The following is a 24255-nucleotide window of genomic DNA, read 5'->3' as shown; positions in this document are numbered from 1 at the left end:
ACAAAAAAAATTCTCTATTGAAAATAAAAATGTAGTTTCTCATCTTCCACCTGGACATGGGTCGTAAATCCTCACCAGGCCCCAGATCTGCCAAAGAACCTGAAAACCAGGGGTCACACAGACCCCACCCCGGCGTCCCCACAACTGGACTTCAGGAAAAACAAACCCAGCTGTGAGCACCCATCACCCAGACGGTTCAAAGCCAAAGCCTGAGTCACAGCGACAATCCAGCTGGCAATGGTCAGACGGTGGCTTTCAGATGGAAACAACCACACTGGCCTGTCTGTCCTGCCCTTGGGTTATCTGGGCCCTCAGATGCCCTAGACAAGCAGGATCTGTGGTGGGTGGCGGAATATCCCGCCATTAGATTGACCTAAGGTCAAAGAATTCTCCTGCACCCACCGTAGGAGATCTGAGATGCCCAAGTCCCAGTGGGGCAGGGTCTTTGAACTCTGACGCTCATCCTGGTTCTGGGGAGGTCCCCTTGGAGGAGGCAGGCAAGCATGCCCCCCCTGCGCGCAGAAGTTGGAAACACTTCCCAGGATCCACACCTCAGCCGAGGAAAAGATCATTTTTTTTTTAAAAAGTGTCTCCTTCCCCCAGCGGTGGGAGCCTTGGTGGCTCACAAGAAGCTCTAACCAAGGCAGGGGAAAGAACGGAGCCAGTTTGCTTTACTGGAAGTGAAGCACGGTGTCGGGAAGCTGCAGAGGAAAGTAGGAGAAGAAAGGGATCCCGAGCTGGTAAAAACCGCCCTGGACGTGCGGGTCGAGCATCAGGGAAGCGTTGAAAGGGGGACGGAAGCTAGTAGAGGTGGTCATAAGCGAGGTGCCCAGACAGCCGCCGGGCCCCTGTTTGGCGCCCCTCAGGAGCTCGGCCCCTCCAGCCGGCTTCTGGCCCTGCCGTCCTGCCAGAATACTGTCTATGCTGAAGCTCTTGGATTTGTCGGAGCTCTTCGGAGAGCTGCGCGAGGCAGGGCGCGGAGGGGATCCTGGGCGCGCTGGCTGGCCCACGGCCACGGCCCCAGCGCCCTGGACAGCGTCGCCCACGTCCTCCTCTGGGGACGCTGGCCCGGGCCAGAGGAAGGGCGCCGGCGTGGAGGAGACTTCCCGGAGGGGCCAGAGGCGCGAGGGCGCTCCCTCCTGGCTGGGGGTCGCGGGGCCCGGGCGCCCTTCTCCGCTCCCCGCCTCCCGCTGCGCATCTACGCCGCGCTTGTGAGTCTCGGCACGGGCCCGCTTGGCCTCCGGGGCCCCGGGGCCCGGCTTGGGCTTCCTCTTCCGGCGCCGGTAGTTGCCATTCTCGAACATATCCAGGCAGCGAGGGTCCAGGGTCCAGTAGCTGCCCTTGCCCGGCCGCCCTTTCTCGCGGGGCACCTTGACGAAGCAGTCGTTGAGCGAGAGGTTGTGGCGGATGCTGTTCTGCCAGCCCTGCCGGTTGTCGTGGTAGAAGGGAAATCGGTCCATGATGAACTGGTAGATGCCGTTGAGTGTGACCCTCTGCTCGGGCGCGTCCTGGATTGCCATGGCTATGAGCGCGATGTAGCTGTAGGGCGGCTTCTGGGGGGGCTCCGCCCGGCCCGAGGCGGCCAGAGCGGCCGCCGGGGCGAAGGCCAGAGGCAGCCCGGGTCTCTCGGGGCCGTACAGATAGAGCATGGGCGACGCGGCCAAGGCAGGCAGCCGGGGACCGAAGAGGTGGCTCATGGCGGGCGGGAACCGGCGTTGCGCTCCCCGCGACGGAGGCGACCGGAGCGGCTTTAGGGACTGCGCCCAGCGCGGCAAGGGCCCTCCCGGGGAGCCCACCGTGCGTCTGCCTCCCGCTCTGCCGCTCTCCCCGGCCGCTCCGCGCTCTGTCCCTTCTTCATGGCTTTAAAAATGTTAAATAATTGTTGTAAGTTTGCTATTATATGTTGACTTAACGCTGGAAAATAAATTGTCTATGATAAACAGTCGTTGTGTTCTCAGCCCACCCACATTAATTAAAATTTCATTGCTGAAAAACTCCAAGCTTTTCCCTCCACGTGTCTTTTTGATACCAGCCAATCGGTTTCGGGGCTATTCCTTCATTTGTTTATAGAATTAGTCTGTTGATAAGTCCGCCCACCCAAGTTGAATCAAGCTGTGTTTATTTGGAAAATTTCCGGGCACCCAATATATAAACGCACTGATCTGATGTTTGAAATATCACGTCCACCCTTGACGCTGTAAGCACACACAGTCAGTGAGGCAGGATGTGGACCTCGGTGCCTGGGAGCGGGGTCTGCCCCGCCAGGAAGGAGAGGTGGAGATGGCGCGGGGGGCGGGGCACAGGGGTGAGTTTAACCGCTGACCTGGGGGAGCCCCGTAATACCAGGGCCTCCCGCAGAAGGCTTTTTGTCTTTTCCCAGGCTTAATAGGAGATGGAGAGATGGCACAGTATCACAAAATGCCTTTCGAGGTCTTTGAAAGCTTTTACATGTGTTGGGGGGAGAAGTGGTTCTAGGCATCTAAGAGGTTTGGGAGTCTGATGAGAAAAGGACACAGTCTTCCTCGGAAAGATCCTGGGCATGTCCTGCAGGAGTCTGGGCGCTTGCTAGGGGCCTAGTATCCCAGAGGCAGCAAGCCTTGACCTCCAGGGCTCCCTGGGGACCCGGGGAAGGAAACTCCAGGAGCTCAACTTTTCCTGAGGCCAAAGCATCATCGGGCGCTGGAAAGTTGGAGAGGGCGTGGGTTACCTGGTCCACAGCTCGGTTGAGGGGAGTTTCAAAATAAACCCGATTGGAGAGTTCCGGGGGAGAAAGTAAGGTCTTTCTGATGGGGCCGAAGCTGCAAGCAAGAAACACCATAAAAGGGGAATTTGGCAGCTGGCGCAGGAGAGCTGGTATTTGTGAATGCGGGTCTCTTGCTTTATATTCTGCGCTTTCCTGTTTATAACAAGGAGGGGGGTTATAACAACTTTACAAGTGCACGCAGCTGGCCCGTGATTACATTAAGCATTTGGAAAGCCTGCTTGCTCTCCCCCGACCCACCCACTCACCCTGGGGTGCAAGCACCCCTCACCCCTTCTTATTTTACATTTAGCCACGTCAGGATTTGAATCAAAAGCTCTGAATGATGCCAATTCAGAAGGAGGTGTCTCTGCCCTCACTCCACCGCGTGTGTGTGTGGGGGGGTGCATGTAGTGTGACTAGTTCCTGTTTATGATCTCTGCTGAATATTTTATAAAAGAAAAAAAAAGCACTTGAGTTAACTGAATTAGCGTTTCATTGAATAAATGAGCCGCGATGCCAAAGAGAAAAGGGAGGGGCGGAGGCAGGTGGGCATAGAAATGGCCCACACCTGGCTCCCTCCAGGAATGGGGAGAGAGGCACTAAACTTGCTTTAAGGGGGTGGTGGGGAGGTGGGAGCAGCTGCCGCTGCTGCTTCCACAGAAAGGCGACACCATACTGCAGACTGGTTGAGAGAGCTCAGGAGAATCTCACTCCAAAATGGGGAGCCCAGAAAGTAACTCCTGTGTTTGGGGGTTCCGGATAGCCCGCGGGGTAGCGGGTACGTTTGAAATACCAAAAAGGACGTGGCAATCAGGTCGAAAAACCGGTTTGGGTGCAGGCGCGGCTTGTGGGAGCTCCATGTCAGGCCCTGGGACACCTCCACGCCTCTGTCCAGGGCGCTGCATTTCTAACTCGGGCCAACCGTCCGGCCCAGCCTACCCTGGCCTAGGTCTTGAGGATGGCCCTCTTGCCAGGACGGGGCGGGACGCTGTCCACTGAATCTCTGGCTCTCACCGGAGCACCCCTTTCAATCACGAAAAAAAGAGCCTCAGTGCCCGCGCTTTAGCAACCCGCGGGTCCAACTGTCCCCTGGGTCCCCCAACCTCTCCAGACCAGCGCTCCCCAGCGAGCTCAACTTTGGATCCAGCTGGGTTTCCAGCCTCGGTGTCGGCTCTAACAAGCCCAGAGCAAGAGATAAACGGGTGTCACTATGCACCCCTCCCCCCACCGTCGCGCCCTGAGCCCTTCCTGGAGCTTCCCCAGCACCCGGAGTCCAGCACGCACATCAATGCCTCTCCCGAAAGGCACGCCGCAGCAACGCTTCTTCTAAATTCTAAGGCAAATCCGAGCTTGAATTCGTTCAAGAATAAACACCACCCAATTTGGTAATGGGCCGGACGCAGGCGGAGACACGCGTGGCTGATGGGCGGGGCACTGATAGTAAAAGAGGGGAAAAAAAAAAAGAAAAACTCAACTTCTAGTCGCGGTCTGGACTTCCAGCCCCGCGCGTTTGCAGAAGTTTGTAACATCTCTTAGAGGTTCCAGCCGTGGAACTCCGGCCTGGCACCCCTACCCATTACCCGCGCGGGGATGAATCCTGAGCTCCCAGGTGAAGAGTTTTTGTAACTGGAGCCTAGGAGGAGCTGCGGTAGGAAGGACCTCGCTGGGGCTTATTTCCGGGGAGCGCAGGGCCCAAGCCTCTAGCGTCCGAGAGCGGATGCGCCCTCGTGCGGAAGCTCTGTGGCGTGAGGACAAAGCGGAGGCCCGTTGGGGTCCGCCGGGGGCAGCCGAGCCTGCGAGACAGCGAGGCAGAGTGGATGTACTAGAGAGCCAGGTAGAGAGACACTGAAAGTTTCCTGCAGGTTCTTGTCTTCAGATCCCAGAAAAGCACATTCATCTCTGAAGTCAGTGCAAGCGCCTCAACCAGCCTGCAGGAAAATCCTGAGATGCCCGGATGCTCAGGGAAGGACCTCAGCGCTTCCAACTCGGGCCCCAGCAGAAGTCGGGTTCAGTGTGGGACAAGGGCAGACACTACCATTGCCAGATCCCACCTTTCAGGAGAAAGCCTTCACGTTGGGCCGGTTGGTCGGAACCCAAGCACCAGCCAGCACCAAAGGGGCCTCAGAAAAATAGGCTGAGTGGGAGAAATGAATTCTAATAACTGCCAGCTCCCCACCAGGGGCATCTACCTTTCCTTGCTCTGACGGTAAATTAAAAAGCAGAGTCAAGTTATTGATGAGCTGAATCATCTCTCCAAATATGTGCATCACTTTCTAAATGTGAAGTCAGTTAACATTTTATATATAGATATATAGATATATAGATTTCTACATATGTGCATTAGGTTAGGTCGTTTCATCCTCACGGCAACCATATGAAACAGAAATCTTTCTCTTTCCCATTCTGCAGATCCAGAAACTGAGGGCAGGAAGTTAGCTCACCTCAGGTCCCCCACTAGGAAGTGTTGCAAAGCCAGGAAAACAATTACATTGGGGCCCTGTGGAAGTTCACTTGAGAATCCTCGAAGCATGTATGAAGACAGGGGACTTGCCCATCTCACAGATGATGAAACTGAGGAAGGCACAGAACACCCTAAGACATGGAAGGTAGTAAATAGTAGAACGAGGATCAGAACCCACATGGTTTCCTCCAAAGGTGGGTTCTCTGAGGTCTGACAACCTCAGGTGTGTACAGAAGCTCAGAAAGATGTGCTGGAATAAGAAAAGGGAAGTGGGTCCTCCAGAGAGGAGAGGTATGTGGCACCCCCAGAATTGTGAAATTTGGGGCATTATGAGTAGGAAACCCAGAGTCCTCACTTACATACTACCAAAACCCAGAAGACCCTCTCCTTCTTTCCCCTCCTCTCCCACTTTGAAAGGACCAGGGAGCAGGGTCTTCTGCTGCTTCTCTGCAATGGGGTGGAAGGGCAACTGAGCTATGAAGGTAACTGTTGGCTGATCAACTGAGGCTGAATGAAGCCCAGAGAGCAGGACAGGATTTTCCTAAATACTGATTTCTTTAGAGCTCACCTTGTTCACTTCTGGAAGTGATTTAAAGGATCTAAATAAGGGCAATTAGGTCACGTGCACTGCCCTGCCCAAGCAGTTTTGCCTGATATATGCAGTTATTTGAGTCCAAAGATTCTCTTCTCTTCCGTTATCCCAGTAAACCCTAAGAGATAACAGCGAGTTCTTACTATGGACTGGGCACCATCGAAGCGCTTTCCTGACATGTGTTGGATTCCTTTATCCTCACAATAGCCCTAGTTGATGATCCCATTGTTTTTCAGTTGAGAAATGAGCTTACAGAAGTTTGGGTGGCTTGTACAAGGTCACATGAACCCTCAGCTGGCCTGTGCAGAGGCTCTGAGCTGGTGTTTGTGGATTCAGCTCAGAAAGGCTCTGCTGGAAGCAGAGAGAGCTCAGAGGGGCTGCTGGGAAAGGGGAGGCCAAGGGCCACTAAGCCAAGGGTCAGAGGGGCCTCTCTGGCCTCTGTGACCCCCCAACCTGAGTGGGCATAGACTGAACACAAAGCTGTACCCCCAGGCTTAGGAGGTGAGGAATGCCCTCCCAATGCTCCCCAACTCCATTCCCTTAAAGGGACTTGCGATGCCAGCAAGCTCATCAATCTGTCAACCCATCCCCTTCCTTCCACTTAAACTTTTCACACCCTCACAGCCCCAGGATAAAGTCCTCACAAGTCTGACACTGGAAAAAACCATAGCGCCAGAGAGACACATTTGAGAATCCAACTCTATACAAGTTGCGTCTCTCTGTCTTTGCTGCACAGCAGGCATGTTGCAAAAGCAAGGGAAAGGCTTGCACAAGTCCAGGCGGTGGCGTCTTCCCAGGCGCAGTGGCCTGTCCCTGACTGTGGATGCCTAGCCTTCCAAGCTCCCTAAAACATTCCACCCCCTTCCTCACATGCCTATGTCAAAAAGCAAACATTTCAAACACCCCAGCGAGCTGAGGCCACGAAAGAAAGAGGCAGGCAGTGAATGCTTCTCAAAGTTTGGGAAAGCATTTCAAGTATGTGGTGCCAGGAGGCAGTCACTGGTGGCTCAGACCTAGTGTGTCCTGCTCACCTGGAGGCCAGTCCCCCAGCTGTCCCTGGCCTGTCTACCCCTAAGGCATGAACCCTCAGATCTCTACTTGTCCACTTCCACCACACTGGGAGTCAGGAGTGTACTGGATGACACCGGCACACATTCCACGAGGTGCCAAGTACAGGCTCCAAGATCCCAGCACATTCTCAAGAAACTTGGTTCTGCACATTAGTCAAGTATGTCTTTTCTTGGTGTCACTCTCCCCACACATCTCAGGTTTGCAATTATCAATAAATTCTGATCAGGCCAACGTTGCCCAACACCCCATCCAACTTTTTGGATTTGGGGTGGGAAGAGGAGCGAGGAAACAAGCGCTCCGCCACCAGGGCTGTTTTTTGTTTTGGTTTGGTTTGGTTTTCTTTTTCTTTTTCTTTTTCTTTTTAGGGGGACCTGGGAACTCCGCTCTTTGTGCTTTGAGTGCAGCTCACAAGCCTCTCCCAGGCCCAGAGGTCACCCCCAGGCAGTCTTGGGGTAGAGGGGAGGAGATAGACCCCGAAAGATTTATGAGCCAAATGCCGAAGTTCCCAGGACCCTGCGTTTTCTTCCCTCCAACAACGGATCTTCATTTCTTGCCGGCAGGGAAGGGGAGCCAGGATAATTGAGGGCCCATGACAGGAGCCCAGGCTAAAAAGGTAGGGAAAGTGCTGAGCTGCCCCCAAAGTCCTTCCACTCACCTGGTCATGTTACAGATGAGAAGGCCCAGGCCAGGGAGGGAAAGTGGTTTGTTCCCACAGCAAGATGTGGTCTTCTAACTCCTAGCTCAGTGCTCCAGCAATTCGAAGAGGCAAGTCACCACTGATTTTGGTGTTCATGGGGAAAGGTCACTTGAACCAGGGCAGGGAGGACCAGCTAGCCACAGACCCATGTCCAGCCTTGGGACAGAGGCTGGAGGTAGGCAGCACACCAGGGAACTCCGCTCTTTGTGCTTTGAGTGCAGCTCAAAGGGACCAGCAGTCCCTTCTCCCTGAAAGCGGTGAGGTTGGGGCATCTCTCCAAGTCTTATAAGAAGCAGAGGCTACTCCAGCTGCAGCCTCTCGGGGCTGGGACCGGTTGGCATGTTCAGAGACCACAGGGTCTGTCAGGGTGGCCCATATCTCTCAAAACTGGATCCTGTTTAGAGATACAGTCTACCCAGCCAAGGCCAGTCCAGGATGCATGGTTAGCTTCCAGGGAAATGGTTTCTGCTGGGGTGGTCGGGTTGCTTCCATGTTTTTGCAGTATCTTTGAGACCCTCCGAGCTGTATCTTACTGGGTCAGGAAGGAACGTGGTTATCAGACTTGCAAACTGCGTTCCTATGGACCACAGAGCCACCTCAGCCAGGGGGCCAGGCAGCCTGTGAGGGGCTTTCGGGTCTTTCCATCACCAACTTCCTTTCCCCTTTCCTGAAAGGCCCCGAGCCTCCCAAGGACTCAGTGGCCGTAGGAAGGGGCAGCGAATGGATCCTAGAAGCAGCCTGTGCCCGGTGCACAGTCTTTACGCCAGGCAGCAGACGTGCAGGGTGGCCACCGAGACGTGCAAGGCAGCCCGGCCAGTGCCTGGGCTCTGCGCTGCTCAAGGTGTCGAGCTGTGGGATCTTCCCACTCCATGGGGAGCAACAGACACCCTGAGGCCGGTGCCAAGCCCCTAGGCCGCAGGTCTGCATTGGGGCTGTGAGGGCCAGGCTGAGCCAGCTCTGCGCTCAGCGCCCAGCACATGGGCAGTCTTCCGGCACCGATCCACACCTACCTCTGCCCCTAGGGCCTCAGACTGTGGTCGCCTTGGCGGGGTGGGTGGTCTGGGAGTGACCAATGTGCCTGGCCTGATACACCCTTCCACTCTGCCCCCTGAATAAAGCCCCAAGCTGCCCACGTTCTCAACAGAATGGAAGGGCCCCTCACCTTGGCCTCCACCTGATAGGGGGAACCTCCTGAAGTTACCTACTCCAGTGATCGGTCCACACTCAGCAGAGACTTCTTGAAGAAGCCTTCCCAAAGGTAGAAAATCTGGGGCGGTTTCAGAAGCAGCATGGGGGTCTCTCACCCCACTCCCATCTCTCTTTCCTTTATTCTCAATGTGTCTCTCAGACATGGTCTGAGCTCCAAATCTTAAGAGGAGGACAAGCTTTCAGGGAGGACTCTTTGAAATGTCTGAGGGAGGAGAAAGCCGGCTAGAATACTCTCCTCTCCGGCGGCAAACACCATAAAGAGAACAGGAGCGAAATGAAACCAGAGTGCCAGAGCTGGGCAAAGAGCTGGGCAAGGAGCCGGGCTGCCTCTCTCTGCAGCTCAGAGAAGTGGTCTCTCTCTCTCTCTCTCTCTCTCTCTCTCTCTCTCTCTCTCTCTCTCTTTCTCTTTCTCTCTCTCTCCCCCCCCCCCACCTCTCTCTGTAGCTGACTGGTCCAGCTCACTCAACCAATACACTGTGGCCTGGGGGCCTGTTGAAAGTCCAGCACCAAGCACTGGGGCTCCCCGTTCCTGCGTATTATGAAAAGGAATAAAATGCAGCCTTTAAGTTTTAACCACATGCCACTTCTGGGGCCACAGATTGGAAGAATCTGTGTCACACGTATGGGGAAAATTATGCTGAAACTTCCCCCAATTCTATCTCAGCATAACAGAGACAAAATGCCATGTTTAAAACAACAACACAACACCCAGGTGACGTTCAACGCCACTGCATCAAGGAAAATCACCTTTTGGAAAATCATCCTCACCTGAAATGTTACCTTCACAAGGAACTTGGCCCTTAGCAAGGTACAGCTCACATGCTGGGGTGGGAAACATTCCCAATTTGGAGCTCTGGCCCCCAAATTCACACGCAGACACCAGCAGGGGAGTTGTGGGTTTCGGCCAGTGAAATAGATAACAAAGCCATTTCCCCTCAGCCGTGTTTCACAAAGGCTGCATTGCTATTAAAAATAAAAAAGACGAGATATCAAAATTGAAAAGAAAAATAATGTCCCTATTATTTAAAGTCCTGAAAACGTTGATGAATTTAGAACTCTAAAAGCATGCGAAATTATTTTTGAAGGGCAACGAGGTTTTACAATTTTTCACTGCAATAGGGTAAAAATTTAGAAATTAAATCAAGAAGTCAAGAGGTCTAAAATCCATTGCTGATCTGGCCACCACCTGGGATGGTCGTTAAACACTATAGACTCAGTCCCCTTTGGACCTTCACTGGCCTAGTTCAAATTCTTCTCTGAAATACCATTAAAGTGGGTAAGGAAGTCCGCATTTTAGGAAATCCAGGGAAAGCAGGACTCCCCTTGGTTTGTAGTTAGCTAATGGAAAATGTTTTTCCTTCCCCTCCTAAATTGGGGATGGCTGGACATTCAGATGGAATGGCACTGTTTGTTTTGACAATTGGCATGTTTTTCGGCATTTAGCAAAATGTATTACAGCAAATGACATTACGGCATGCAGCCACATCCAACCAAGGACTGTTTCTCCTTTGCCTCCACCATGGTGGGATTTGAATTAATCGAAAGCCTTTTCTGCCACGAACAAGACAATAGGGGAGCGCGCCCTGTGATCATCTGTGTATATATGTCTACACATTTACCCACCTGTGTAACAAAAATAATCAAAACAGGTGGATTTGCAAACGCACCTTGTTTTTTAGAAATGCGAGAACACAAACACAGTTTTTTGGGCAGAAAAACAACATGGGTTTATTTTAAGGTAAGTACAACAATTAAGACCACATAAGACAAACACAGGTGAAGTTTCATTTTTTAGTTTTTTTTTTCTTTTCGGAATGCTCAGGGCAGAATCTACTATACAAAACCATCACACTTTGTAAATAAAAAGTATCAGATACTTGACTTCTTTCTCTGCCAACAACAACAAAAAATAAATTATTTTCTTGTTTTGTAAAAGACCTACAACTGGGAAAAGAATTATATCTCATAATTGTACAGGGGGGAAGCCCCACATAGATATTTTTGAATTTTCAATCTGGCAGTTAGAAATGGTTGGGCAAGATGAAAAATTATCCAGTGAACTCAACTTTAAATATTATATTAATGGCTCTGAACAACAACAACAAAAATAGCCTGATTACAAATCCACATATTTGTACAGCACGGTTAGAGGAATTTAAAATTACACATAGCACATACAAAATCTATAGAGACCCTCTACAGAGAGTCATTACTGGGTCGCTATGGGATTTGGTCCATAACTTAGTTTTGGAAACCCCGAATGGAGCAGAGAGCACAGCCATCCTGGTAGGGGAGAGGGATTTTAAAATCAATATTCATTTCGTTGGGCTGCCTCCCTTCACAGGGGCTTCTTGGGGATCTCAGAAACGCGGCGGCGAATTAAAATTACCTGCAGCTTCCCAGAGGAGTGAGGCTGGGGCGCGCGCGCTCTGCTCCCGGGTCTGAGAAAAAGCTGGTGGATGTGTTTGGTTCTTTTTGCGTCTCTGCAGCCTGAACTGTCTGAGAGGGTCGCGTCTGGGAGGCGAAGCCAGAGCGTCCGGGCCGGTCAGTATTTCGTGCAGTCGTAGGAATAGGGGGCGGCGTGGCGGTAGAGGGACGGCGTGGATCTGTAGGGCAGCTGACAGCTCGCGTTGCCGCTCACCTGGGGTTCTCCGAGGGTCGAGTTCTCAATCCCCAGCCGGTGAGAGTTGAACATCTCCCGGACGTTGGGGAAAGTCTGCTGCTGGGCCGCGAATGTGTGGCCGGGGATGTGGTTCAGGTCGCCGCTATGGTTGAGATACCAGGAGGCCGCCTGGGCCGCGGCGGCCCCGGGCTGCGGCGCGGGCTGGGGCTGGGGAGCCGGCGGCGGCGGTGGCGCCTGCGGGTGATGGTGGCCGTGATGCTGGTGGTGGTGGCCGGCGGCGGCGAGCGCGCCCTCCTGGCCGGCGGCGAGGTTGAGGGCGCTCAGGGGCGACGTGGGGCCGCTCGGGTGGTCCGAGAGGGCCTCGTCCAGCGCGGGAGGGACGCACATGTGAGCCGGCCGCTCGGCACCGGTGTACAGGCTCATGGCTCGCATGCTGCACTGGTAGCCCCCGGCCGCCCCGGCCTCCAGGCCCTGAGCACATGTCTGCCCGTAGGCGGCGGGCGGCGCGGCGGCGTAGGGCAGCGCCAGCGGCGGCACCACCAGGCCCGCACGCCCAGCCGCCGGGCTCAGCTCGCCGCCCGGTGGCGACGTTCGCAGCGTCATGATGTTCTCCACGCTGAAGCCCGGCAGCCCGTTGGGCGCGCCTGCGTGGTGCTCCGGCAGCGAGCCGTCGGGGGAGCCCGCGGGAGTGGAGGCCGCGCTGCGCGGGCTGCCCTGCAGCGCGCTCTCAGGACTCAGCGTCTCCACTTTGGTGATGACCGGCAGCGCTGGCGACGCCGCCTCGCTCTTGATCACCACCTTCTTCTCGGCCTCCTTGGGGGCGTCCGCTAGGGGGGGCCCGGCGGGAGCGCCCTTGGAAGCTGCCGGGGGCGGCTCCTTGAGGTGGGCCCGCTCCTCCTTCTCCTTGGGCACGTCCTTCTTCTTGAAGCGCCGCCGGCGCCGCAGGAAGCTGCCGTTCTCGAACATGTTGTAGGAGTCCGGATCCAGGGTCCAGTAACTGCCCTTGCCAGGTTTCTTGTCGTCACGGGGCACCTTGACGAAGCATTCGTTGAGAGAGAGGTTGTGGCGGATGCTGTTCTGCCAGCCCTGCTTGTTCTCCCGGTAGAAGGGGAAGCGGTCCATGATGAACTGGTAGATGCCGTTCAGGGTGATCTTCTTCTCGGGAGCGTTCTGGATCGCCATGGTTATGAGCGCGATGTAGCTGTAGGGCGGCTTTACCAGGTCCTTGGGCGCCGCGGGTTGGTGGTGGTGGTAGGGCGCGTAGGAGCGGCCCATGCCCGCGCCGTACTGCTCTGGGTGGCCCGAGTAGACGCCCATGGGGCTGGCCATGCCGCCGTAGCTGCCCGCCGCCCGGTAGTAATTCTGCTCGCTCAAGTAGGGCACCACTCCCAGGGCGTTGGGGTCGGACACTGAGTAGCGCGCCTGCATGCTGCGTCCGAGACGGCTCGCCACCGCCTGCGCGCACGGACCAGGAGGAAGGCCCTGCGAGAGCGAGAGAGGAAGAGAGAGCGAGGGAGAGAGAGCGAACGAGAGAGGAAGGGAGCCGGTGGGGGGAGCCCCGGGCTCCTGGAAGCCTCGGTGGAGAAGTGGAGGAGGCGCCGGCGCTCGGCGCCCGCCTTCAGGCGGAGAAGGGGCGCTCGTTTTCAGCGGACCGGGCGGATCAGCATCCTGGAGGGCGCGCCCCGCGCGAGCGCAGCACCGGCCCCTGCTCGCTTGCTCGCTCTCAGGACCTGGAGGGTGGCAGCCCAGGCGGGCCGCCGGGGACGCAGCGGAGAAGCCACACGCGCGGTGGACCAAGGCTGGGCCCCCGGTCCGTGCCAAGAGAGGGAAGGCGGCTCTCCAAGCCCCCCAGCAAATCGGTAGCCCTGAGGGTCAGCGAGACGGGGTCCAGACTGGTTGCCCTGCCGAGCCCGGAAAAAGAGGCAAAGTCCCTTTTAGGGATTGGGAAAAGTTTCAAAAGTCTTCTTGCTGAAAGCGAGTTTTTACTTTCCTCCGGCCACGCCCCCTCCGGGAACTTTGGACCAATAACCTGGCAGCTGTGGGGAGTTGGCACCAATCAGGGCGAGGAGCGCCGGAATCCGTCGGCTCTAAGACCCAGCCGCGCAGAGCCAGACTTTAATGCAGCTCAGTCTTAACTTGAAAAGATTTTTTTCAAGAAAAGAGTTATATCTTATTAAATTTTATTTTATTATCACATTTTAGTTAATGGGCCCACGTGCCCAGAGCAAAAAGAAAAAAGCGACGTTACTTTGCAGAAGAAAAGTTAGTTTGAAATATAAAATCGAATTGATTAATGTAGTCAAATATCTCTCTCCCCAAAGACCTTGTAAGTAGCAAAGACCCTGGGACTATTTTTCTTATTAATGAATGATGAGGCGAATAATTAGATTTCCTAATTATCGGGGTCCAGGTGTAATGGATTCAAAGCAAACGGACTGGATTGGCATGGAAGGGGCCTCCCCTGAATGTTGTCATTATTTAAGCAAATAATTAATAATCAACAAGGAATTTCCAGGTTCGGGGCCGTCAAAAATAACCTTAAAGGTTTTAGGGGTAAATTATAGAAATGGAATGTCCCTCACCCCCACCTGAGGAGGCGGGCCGCGGCGTCTATAGGGCAAAGGCGGAGCGGGAAAGTAGCAGTATCTTCAGTATCTTGAGAATTTAATCCTCTAAATTCGCCATGTATTCGGTAAATCACCCGCGTCATCGTGAGCAGTTTTGTGGAATTTGGGGAAGATAGTAAAATAATTTTGCTCAATCCCCCTTTTCCCCTCGCGTGTAGACGCCTGCAGCCCACCGACTCCAGCTTTGAAGCGTGGCTCCCTTTTCCGGGAAAGAAATTTCCCTTTGACCAAGCTGACTCCCGCGCTCCCGAAAACCGGGAACAATGCAGCAAGTCCCGGGCCAGGCAGAGCCGGAGCGGAGAAACCGAGCGGCTTTCCGCGGGGGCTTAGCAGCACGACGCGCGTCCCTAGCGCAGACTCCTGATCCTGGCCGGCGCCTGGAACACCCACCAGGGCGCAGTCCCTCCTTGCGCTCCCGGCAAAGCCCCCTTGGGGTTCTCCCAGCTGACTCTCTATATTTCAGTCTTGGTTGGTCGGTGGTGTTTGATAGGTTATTTGGGCACCGTGGCTCGGTGAGAGGACCGGGTAAGCGATTGCAAACAAACGGTTAAGACACCCCCAGAGATGATGTTATTCGGGATATGGACCTGAAGCGACTCGGGGTCCTTGCCTTCCAAGCTTTCTCCTTCTCTCTAGGAATCCCGGAAAGTTTGTTTATTTGTGGACCGAGTATTTATTCCTTCTACACCTCGAATAATTGGACCTCCCTACGCCCGCTTCCCCTGAAGGAGAGGGACCCCCGTGAGAAGGGCTAAATGCTGGTCAGAATTCTTCTGGAAGTTGTCCGTCCGGTTGGGTAGGGAAGAAGACCAGATAAAACTTTTGTTTCAGGTTTCCTTTCCCCTCCTAACTCTTCCATCAGTTACTTATTAGATTCCCAGGAAAAGGGTGTGAGAGAAATGTACCGTCACTCTTAAATTTGGGGAGATGAATAGAAGGAACTGGGGCCATCGCATTCATTTTCAATAAAAGAACAAAAGAAAAAATATTTTTTTGTGCATTGTCTACGAACAGTATTACCTCATGATAATCAAAATCAAAGAGAAAGTGCAAAACAGGTTCCTATTACCTCAAATATTCTGCTTCTGAAACACACTATATTTTTTATGGCTGCTCTGAGTTCTTCTTCTAACTTGATTATTTTTGGGAACGAAATAAAATAAAGACACCCAGTCCTCAGCTCACAGGTGAATGGTCTGAGGTTCTCCCACCGCCCAACACCCACCACGACTTTATTATTTTTTAATACCTCTAGTACATTAACATCCATCCAAAAAAAAAAAACAACCTATGGCAAAAAGTGTTTTTCTTCTGGAGTGCGTGACAGGCACTCTGAATTCTGCTCACAATTTTACTGGAAACGCGCAAACTATTGATCAAGAAACACTCCTCAGAATATTATTTACTCTGCTTTTACGAGGTGCTTTAAAAAAGCTTTATCACAGAACAGGGTAAAACCCAAAATAGCTAAGGACCATGGAAAATAAATTCAAAAAGGTCAGTTTCTGCCTGAGTTTGCATTTAAAAGGGTGTCCAGGTTTAAACCAAAGTCATCTAAAAAGAACTGAGTTGAGTTGCCAAAATTATTACACCCCCCCCCCAAAAAAAAGTGGGGGTAGGAGGAAAGAAATTCTTATAATCAAGACAGAAAAGGTGAGAGAGACATTTTCCTTTGCCCCTGGAATTAGGTTTCTTCTCCGCTCAGTAGGACTCCGGGAGAAATGTTTGTTCAGGTTATTAAAACAACACCTTCCACACACCTGGACTTTGCAAAAACCATATTTCCGATCTTTTCTTTAACCTGCCAGGATATTTTGGATTGGAACATGGTAATTTCTTGCTTTCTTCCTTTCCTGACCTCATTGCCAGTGAGTCGAAAGCGGAATCGGGCCGGAGGTCCCTGAGAGCTTCTACAACAGTGAGCGATGATAAAAGGCAAAAGACATTCAAGTCACTCACGCCCCCGCCCCCCAACTCCCCACCCCTGTCTCCCCACCACCCACAGCACCGCTTGCTTTCTCTCCTGGGTGCCACCGGCTCCAGCACCTGGAGGCGGCTCGGGTGGACCTGTGGTGTTGGCGCCATCTTCAGGCCAACAAGGATACTACTCTTAAAAGAAAAAAGGAAGAAACGACAGTTCTGGTTACAATGAAGGTACTGACACCTTATGGATACACCTTAGCATTGCACGGCAGGAATAAAGCTTTCAAAAATCTGTGAGACAGAAGGTAAATAAACTGTGCGGTGCGTCGTTCAAGAAAAACAACAACAACAACAACAACAACATTTTCCAAAGCTTTGCAATGTGTCAAGAACATGATCTGTTGGAAAACAGAAATGTCTTTGAAACTGCCAGGGGAGCAAGAAATCCTCTCTAGGGAGATTCTCTGAGGTTTTAGGCAAATAAAATCTTTGCCTCTTAGGTGGCTAGAAATCTGGGTACTTTTTTTTCCCCCAGGGTTGTTGAACAAATTGCTCCTACGTGTCTTTCCCACGGCAGCTGTCTTTTTGCCCTACGTGTGGCGTGAGTTTCAGGGAATTCATCAGAAAAATATACTGGATATGTATATGGCATTGGCTTTAACAAGAGGGTTTAACAAGAGGCTTTTAAACGCATCTGCACCTGCATCTACTTTTGAGGCACAACAGAACTGAAAGAGGGGACACGTGAAAAGAGTTTTGTGTCTTCTGTCACTGTTTTCAACACATTTGGCCCTGTATCTTTCAAACATTTCCCTTCTAGACTCAGGAGATGCCTTGGGTTTTAGGGGAAGGAACCAGGAATAAGAATAGTCCCAGACTTCCACGAGCTACTTTGGTTCTTATGAACCCTGGGTTTAAAAAGAGTCAATGCTGCTTCTTAAAAATCCATTGCAACCTGCTCCTAGCAGTTATCTTTTTCTGGGACAAAAATTGTGTCCTTGATGAAAACTATATGAGCCCATTTTACTGAGCATGACCTTTCCAAGGAGTTACTATGATATGGCACTGTTCACAAAGGGCAGTGTCACAAACAGGAAAGTAACAGGGGTGAGGACAGTTCTTGGTTAAAAGATTAAAGAAACTCAACATTAAATGCAACACTTGATCCTGGATGGAGGACATTTTAAAAGACTAATAAAGGACAGGTTTGAGACTACCTAGGGAAATTTGAAAATGGAGTACATATTAGATAATAATCTCGTATCAAGGTTAAAATTCTTGAGTGTGATAATTACATGTGGTCAAGTAAGAACATGTTCTTGTTTTTAGAAGGTACTTGTCAAAATATTTAGCGCTGATAGTCATCATCTCTGCCACTTTTAAAAGATTCAACCAAAGGTGTGTGTGTGTGTGTGTGTGTGTGTGTCTGTGTGTGTGTGTGTGTGTGTGTGTGATGTGGGTGGGGGAGGGAGGAAACTGAGAAGGAGAGAGAAAGGTATCAAAAATCTCAGTAAAATGAAGACAATTGTTGAACCTATGCTATGTGAGTATTCATTGGGTACTATTGCAATTTTTCCGTAAGTTTAACATTTTTCAAAATTAAAAAACAAATTGGGAGAAAAAGGACCACTGTTACTATGGAAATTCAAAAAGGATGTGACACAAAACAAACATCTTTCCATGAAAGAAGTTGCAAACCCTAATGTGGTGGCCAAAGTCGGCCCCAGTGTCCCTCTCCTTGTGTTCTGGAAGTTTCTGAAAAACAATCAACAGCCATGGGCTTTACCACGTTAAGTTGTGGTTGTTAAAGACAAAAAACCCAACACTGATTTTCTAAGGAGCTTATCTGCCTTATGATTCAAGCATCCCCACATTTAATACAATCAAAGATGCAAAACATCCAATAGAATACTGTAGATGTTTTCAAAACAGGATATTAAAAATATCCATGTTTCTTCTTAAAGAGTTAATGACATGCTTCTCTGTGCTTCCCATTTCATACAAATCCGATATAGTTGCCCTTATCCATATAGCTATGCAATTGATTTGCTTCCATGGTATTATCAATCAGTTAAGGCTGGTATATGCACAGAAACAAACCCAAGTCTCAGTGACTTCACCTTGAGCCAACCGCAGCTCAGCAGGAACTCTGCGCATCAAAGTCGCTCAGGAGCCTGTGTCTTTAGAGGTTAGCTCTCCTGTCATCTCTGAAGGGGTAAGAGAGGGAAATTCTGCCTTGGGAATTAAGTGTTCCAGCCTGGAAGTGATGTGTGTCACTTCCCTTTACAACCCATTAGCCAGAGCCGGTCACATGGTCCCAACACACTCGGGACAGGAAGTCCAGTCTTCCCTGTGCCCAGCTGACATTTGCTTAGCAGCCTACGTCTGCCACACTCTACCTTTCAAGGCCAGTAGAGACTTTGCCTTGTTTCCCTTGGCAGTCCCGGTGCCTTGAATGATACACATTGGCACGTAATAGGTACACAAGCGGTGTGTATTGAATGAATGCATGACTTTCCCAAGATTTTCTTTTCTAATATATGAGAAAATGTAATGTGTGCATATTGTGTACCAAGCACTGTGCTGGATATTCTGTCCATGACAACTCAATTAATTTCTCTTTTGGGGTAGATACTACTAATATCACTGCTTAACAGGTGAGAAAACGGAGGTTTAGAGAGACCTTAAATAACTCACTCAAGTCTTGCAGCTACCAAATGATGGAATCACAATCTCTTAACCCATTACTTTGCTGTCTCTTTGAAATTAGGGTGAGGGCCTTGGACATGAAAGGAGACTTAGAAAGTTAAAACAGAAACTTCTATGTAAATAAAAAGTCCATATGGAAACTTACTTATTTATAATTTCCTAATTATATATACATAGTCAATAGTGCATGCATGAAGGCATGGCTTCTGAACACATGACTGAACATCTATGAAATTTTCGCTTTTTATATCACCAACTTGAAACCCTGTAATTAACCGTGTGGGGTCAACGGACTCATTCTCAGAGACTATGTAAAGGGGGTTGCTCCCTGGGAGGGACAGAGAGGGCTTTGGATGCTGGACAAGGTCAGGGAGAGAAAGAGGTGAGGGGTTGACTTGTTTTTCACCAAATCTGCAGCCGGTGGGGTGGGTGCTCTGAGCCCCAGGGAATAAGCCAGGCTTTGAATCACAATCCAGGGACAGCGTCAGCCTGCCTGTGCTCCACGGTGACTGTCGGATCTCCATCTGGGTGGCAATGACAGTGGGCGGCACCAGAGGGAACTTTAAAGGACAGAATGAAATCAGCAGTGCAGAGAGGCTCCCTGGGGGATCAGATCATCACTGCCACTGGGTGCTCTTCACTTTCAGGAATCCCAAGAAAGCCAAGAACGCTCCCCCACTCCCCCGCTGACCCCTGATGTTTGCACCTGTGTGCTCTCACAGCCAGGACCCTTTGCAGGACCTCTGCGTGTGCTGTGCCTTTCACCTGGATCCCTCACCCTCAATTCCTTGCTGCCTTGCCACCTCCTCTGAGACCTACCCCAACCACCCACCTACTTTTCCCCCTCCCTTCACACACCCCTCACATTGATTCATTTTCACCCTGTCTGATGTGATCCTGTCTGTTCCTGTTTATTGTCTGCCCCACCCCTGTACCAGGATACAAGCAGCAGGCAGGCACGGACGTGGTCTGCACCCCACTGTACCCAGCACCCCCCTGCTCCGCTAGGCACAGGCTCCATGCTCTGGAATTATAAACCGAACCGAACAAATGGATGTCACCTGGAGGCTTCAGAGACACCCCATCCCTATCACCATAACCACAGGCCTGGTCCGCCATTTAGAGGCTCAAACCCAGAATTCAATTCAAACATGCACCAGCACTTAGTTTAGGCAGAGGCGGCATGCGGAATGGGGACACATCGTCCAGTGTTCCCTGGCTCCCACATGGTGGCAGGCACAAAGCTGTCCTTGAAAGGGCTCGCAGGCTGACATTTTAATTTCAGCAAACACACAGAGAACCCTCACCCTGTTCCAGGCACTGCTCTGGTAAGCGGCGATAATCCTCACCAAGGTTGAGACGCAGATGCCATCAGTGCTGTCACTGCATCTTACAGACGAAGGAAGTGCAGTGCCGAGAACTCCAGTGACTTGTCCAGACTCACCCACTGGTGAGCTGCAGACCTGGGAGGTCCTCCTTCCAGCCCTGCTGTGGCCCCCACACTGGGAGGGAGGAGCAGGGATGAGCAAGCTAAGATTCAGAAAGGGGAGGAAGAGGAGCAAGGAAATCTCCTTGGAGAAATCAGCAATCAAGCTGGGCCTTGAGACCTGGGTAAAGAAAACTTGACCCACTCAAACGCCTTTCTTTTTCCTTGACACTGCGGGTTGCCAGCTGTAGCGAATAAAAAATACAAATGCCCACATTGTGCATGGGACATATGTATTCATTGATCATCTGAAATCCAGATTTGACTGGGAATCTGGCAACCCTGAATTGGGGGGGAAAGAAGGTCTTCAAATATCTTTTTGATTATTAGCTTATTAAGCATTCTTACATTGATTAAGTATTAGATGCAGCTCCAAACAACTACGTATTATTGAGGTTCATACCTTAATAATAAGGAGCATACGGGAGAAAGTCTTCACTTGGCTCTGTCATTGTGCAGTGCCAAACACGGGAGCTACCAATGATTGATCGCAGCTCGAAATATGGAAGAAATTATGCTGATTTTAAATGAGCACGAGTGCCATACGTGATATGGCTAAAAAACCCCGATAGTACAGAAGACGTTAAAATGGGAAGAGCATCTTCTTGCACCCCTCCCCCACTCACAGAGCCCATTAACTCCTTTTACTGTTTTTTTCTGGCAGTGACCCACGGTTCTGGAAAAAATAGGCCTTGCTGCTATTTCTTGTCTTGGTGACGATCTCTATGATCCTCTGCCTTCCTGCTCTGTGTTTAAAGATGGTAATAAGTTTACTCAGAAAAAATTGGCTGGTTCCTGTGTGTGAGGTGGGGGTGGTGGGGTGGGGGGTGCATTGGAAAACATGACCCACGTGGTTCCCTGTTGTGTAATTGGTGCACAGGGTGTATATTTTAAATTAGCACTTGGGTTCACCTGAGGATGCCAAAACCTCCCTCTGTCCCTGCACAGCTTCCCAGGGAGTTTTTTTTCCCCCGGTTCCTCTGCAGGTTTCCTTCGTGCCTGTAAGTCATGCCTCTTCATTTTCACTGCTCTTCCTTCAACTTTCACGTGTTTGTGGAGTCCCTGCTTTGTGAGAGGAGTTTGTTGGTGCCACATCCTTCCCTCCTGCTCATCCCCAGACCTAGTTGGGGTGGGATTTTTGACCTGTGAAAATTGGGGTGGGGGGGTGGGGGGGGCCTTTCTGGGATGTGAAAAACATGAACAAAACCCGGAAGGAGGAGAAGGGCAGAGTTGAGTTGATAGGGACATAGTCTGGCTGAGAGATAGGCTGGGCAGGCAAGCTGGGGGGGCGGGGGGCAAGGCCTGGAGTGTCCTTGCAGGTGAGAAGTTCACGCTTAGCCAGGTGGCGGCAGTGGGGAGGCACGAGGTCACCGAAGGAGGGTGTACAAGTAGAATGCAGGAAATCAGGTGCGTGGGGGAGAAGAGGGCAAGAAAGGGAAAGCAGAGGAATAGGGGGGGGGAAGAGGAGGAGGAAAGAGGAGGAGGAGGAGGTCAGAGGGGAGGCAGACCCAGGGAGGGGGCAGAGTGAGGAGGTAGGAGGCGGTTGTAGTCTGAGGCCTGGTGAGACATCCTTGACCTGGGAGGTGGCGGCACAAGGCATCATTGTGACTCTTCAGGGACATCCTGGTCTTGGCAAAGGATAGTCTCTCATGAAATGCTAGTAGCGCTGATGGACGGGCCTCGCCTAATCCCAGGATGGCAGAACACACATAGATCCGATGCAGAGCCAGTTGACACAGGAATACCTGAAGGTGGATGGGAATTTTGTAGCTTCTGAGGAACCAGGCTTTGTCATTATGAAAATTATTCACATTATTTTTTTCTTCTCAGCACTTGCAGAGGTGTGTGTGTGTATGTGCCTGTGATGCAGGGGGCAGTCAGAGAGCTGAAAGCTGAACGTGATGTATGACATTTTAAGCTCATACTTGTGAAATGCAGGGGCTGGAAGTGCTGGCGTTTCAGAAACATTCCGGGGAAGAGGTGTAGCTCTCAGTGCCCCAGCACCCTGGGTGAAGCACTGGACTTCATTTCTCAACACTTGCCTTCTCCTGTTGATCTAACAGGATCATTATGGAACAATGGACACTAACATCTCTAGCTGGGCAGGCACTGTGCCTCGACTTCCAGTATACCAGCCCACGAGGTTGTCTCACTGACCTAATGGAGGAAGCACTTCCCAACATTTTACAGATGACAGAGCTGAAGCTCAGAGAGGTAGAGGTAATTACCCAAAGTCACACAGCTCAGAGCTCCACAGCCAAGCTTTTCACCTGTTTACCTTTTTCATTATGTTTCTTCTAGCCAGGTTCTAAAGGTGTTGTGAGACTTAATAAGGAAATGCCTATAACAAGCTTTAAAATCCTCATGTGAACTTGCACATGAATATTTATAGCTATTTTATGCATAATTGCCAAAACTTGGAAGCAAATACGATGTCCTTCAGTAGGTGAATGGATAAATAAACTGTGGTACATCCAGACAATGAAATAGTATTCAGAGCTAAAAAGAAATGAGCTATAAAGCCATGACAAGACCTGGAGGAAACTTAAAGGCATATGACTAAGTGAAAGAAGCCAGTCTGAAAAGGCTACATACTGTGTGATTTCATCTCCATGACATTCTGGAAAGGCAAACTATGATGACAGTAGAAAGATCAGTGGTTGCTGTGGGGGCGGGGATGAATAAGTGGAGCACAGAGGACTCTTAGGACAGTGAAACTACTCTATATGATACCACGATGGTGGATTCACGTCATTATACGTATGTCCAAACCCATAGAATGTACAACACCAAGCGTGAACCCTCATGTAAACTGTGGACTTTATTTGGGCTCCCGTAACAAAAATACCATAGACTGGGTGACTTAGACAACAAACATTTATTTCTCACAGTTTGGGAGGCTGGGAAGTCCAAAATCAAAGTGCCTGCAGATTAGGCGTCTGGTGAGGGCCCTCTTCCTATTTCATAGACGGCCTCCTCACGGGGTCCTCCAAGGTGGAAGGCTGAGGGAGCTCCGGGGAGCCCCTTGTGAAAAGGCTCCACTCTCATGACCTAATCACCTCCCACAGGCCTCCCCTCCTATCACCATCACACTCGGGGTTCGATTTCAACATATGAATTTTGGGGGGACGTGAACCTTCAGTCCATGGTGATAACGATGCGTCAGTGTAGATTCATCCATTGCAACAAAGGTACCGCCGTGGTGGGGGCGGTTGTGTGTGGGAGAACAAGGATGTTTAGGAGCTCTCTGTACCTTCCTCTAAGTTTTGCTACGAACCTAAAACTGCTTTAAACAATGAAGTCTGTGTTTAAAAAATTCTAAAGTGGGGCCTGCCCGGTGGCTCAGGCAGTTGGAACTCCGTGCTCCTAACTCCAAAGGCTGCCGGTTCGATTCCCATATGGGCCAGTGGGCTCTCAACCACAAGGTTGCCGGTTCAACTCCTCGAGTCCCACAAGGGATGGTGGGCTGCGCCCCCTGCAACTAGCAACGGCAACTGGACCTGGAGCTGAGCTGCGCCCTCCACAACTAAGACTGAAAGGACAACAACTTGACTTGGAAAAAAGTCTTGGAAGTACACACTGTTCCCCAATAAAGTCCTGTTCCCCTTCCCCAATTAAAAAAAAAATTCTAAAGTGACCAAATGCAAATTTACATATGTGATCAACTTTGAAGCATTTGGGTTAAAGTTCTAGACTATCTTTTTACAAGAGAGCCAGCTAATTTCTTCTAAGGCGGCTCTTTTATAATTATTTATTCTTTTAAATGCCTGGGCTTTGTGGGGGCACTTCTAACTTGAAAACCTGGTGTAAAAAAGCTAAGTGGAATGTCCTTTCCTTCTGGCACCACCTGCTTTCTAAAATTGCCACTGGGGGAGATGGTCCCTGGTGTCTCTTTACCATCCAAGGGACGTGCCAGGCAGGCCACCGGAGGGCCTTGGGCTATTTGGTTAGCAGCCTGGTCTCTGCTCTGAGCACAGCTGGCTAACAGTGAGTCCTGCACACATTTCCACCCCTGGGGCCAAGCCAACTTGCATAAAATACTTTCCACAGATTTATTGTGTTTTCCTGAAAGTGAGAAAGGACACCCAACCTCTCTGAGAGATTTCATTTTATA

The 24255-nt window shown here is 51.1% G+C and overlaps 2 protein-coding genes across 2 annotated transcripts; both read right to left on the bottom strand.

The window, feature by feature from the left end:
* Positions 1-377: 377 nt before the first annotated feature.
* LOC117035111 (forkhead box protein L1-like) lies at positions 378-1952 on the bottom strand. Its single transcript, XM_033128785.1, has one exon. It carries the CDS (start codon positions 1695-1697, stop codon positions 672-674), a length of 1026 nt encoding a protein of 341 aa, XP_032984676.1. The 5' UTR covers positions 1698-1952; the 3' UTR covers positions 378-671.
* An 8532-nt stretch (positions 1953-10484) lies between these two features.
* On the bottom strand, positions 10485-13689 carry LOC117034314 (forkhead box protein C2). The gene has a single exon (XM_033127084.1). The coding sequence runs from the start codon at positions 12822-12824 to the stop codon at positions 11319-11321; it is 1506 nt and encodes a 501-aa protein (XP_032982975.1). The 5' UTR covers positions 12825-13689; the 3' UTR covers positions 10485-11318.
* Positions 13690-24255: the final 10566 nt, after the last annotated feature.

Source organism: Rhinolophus ferrumequinum, chromosome 15, assembly GCF_004115265.2.
Source record: "Rhinolophus ferrumequinum isolate MPI-CBG mRhiFer1 chromosome 15, mRhiFer1_v1.p, whole genome shotgun sequence".
Classification (NCBI taxonomy): Eukaryota; Metazoa; Chordata; class Mammalia; order Chiroptera; family Rhinolophidae; genus Rhinolophus; species Rhinolophus ferrumequinum.
Note: the sequence above shows the minus strand (reverse complement) of the source record. Positions and strands in the feature narration are given on the sequence as shown.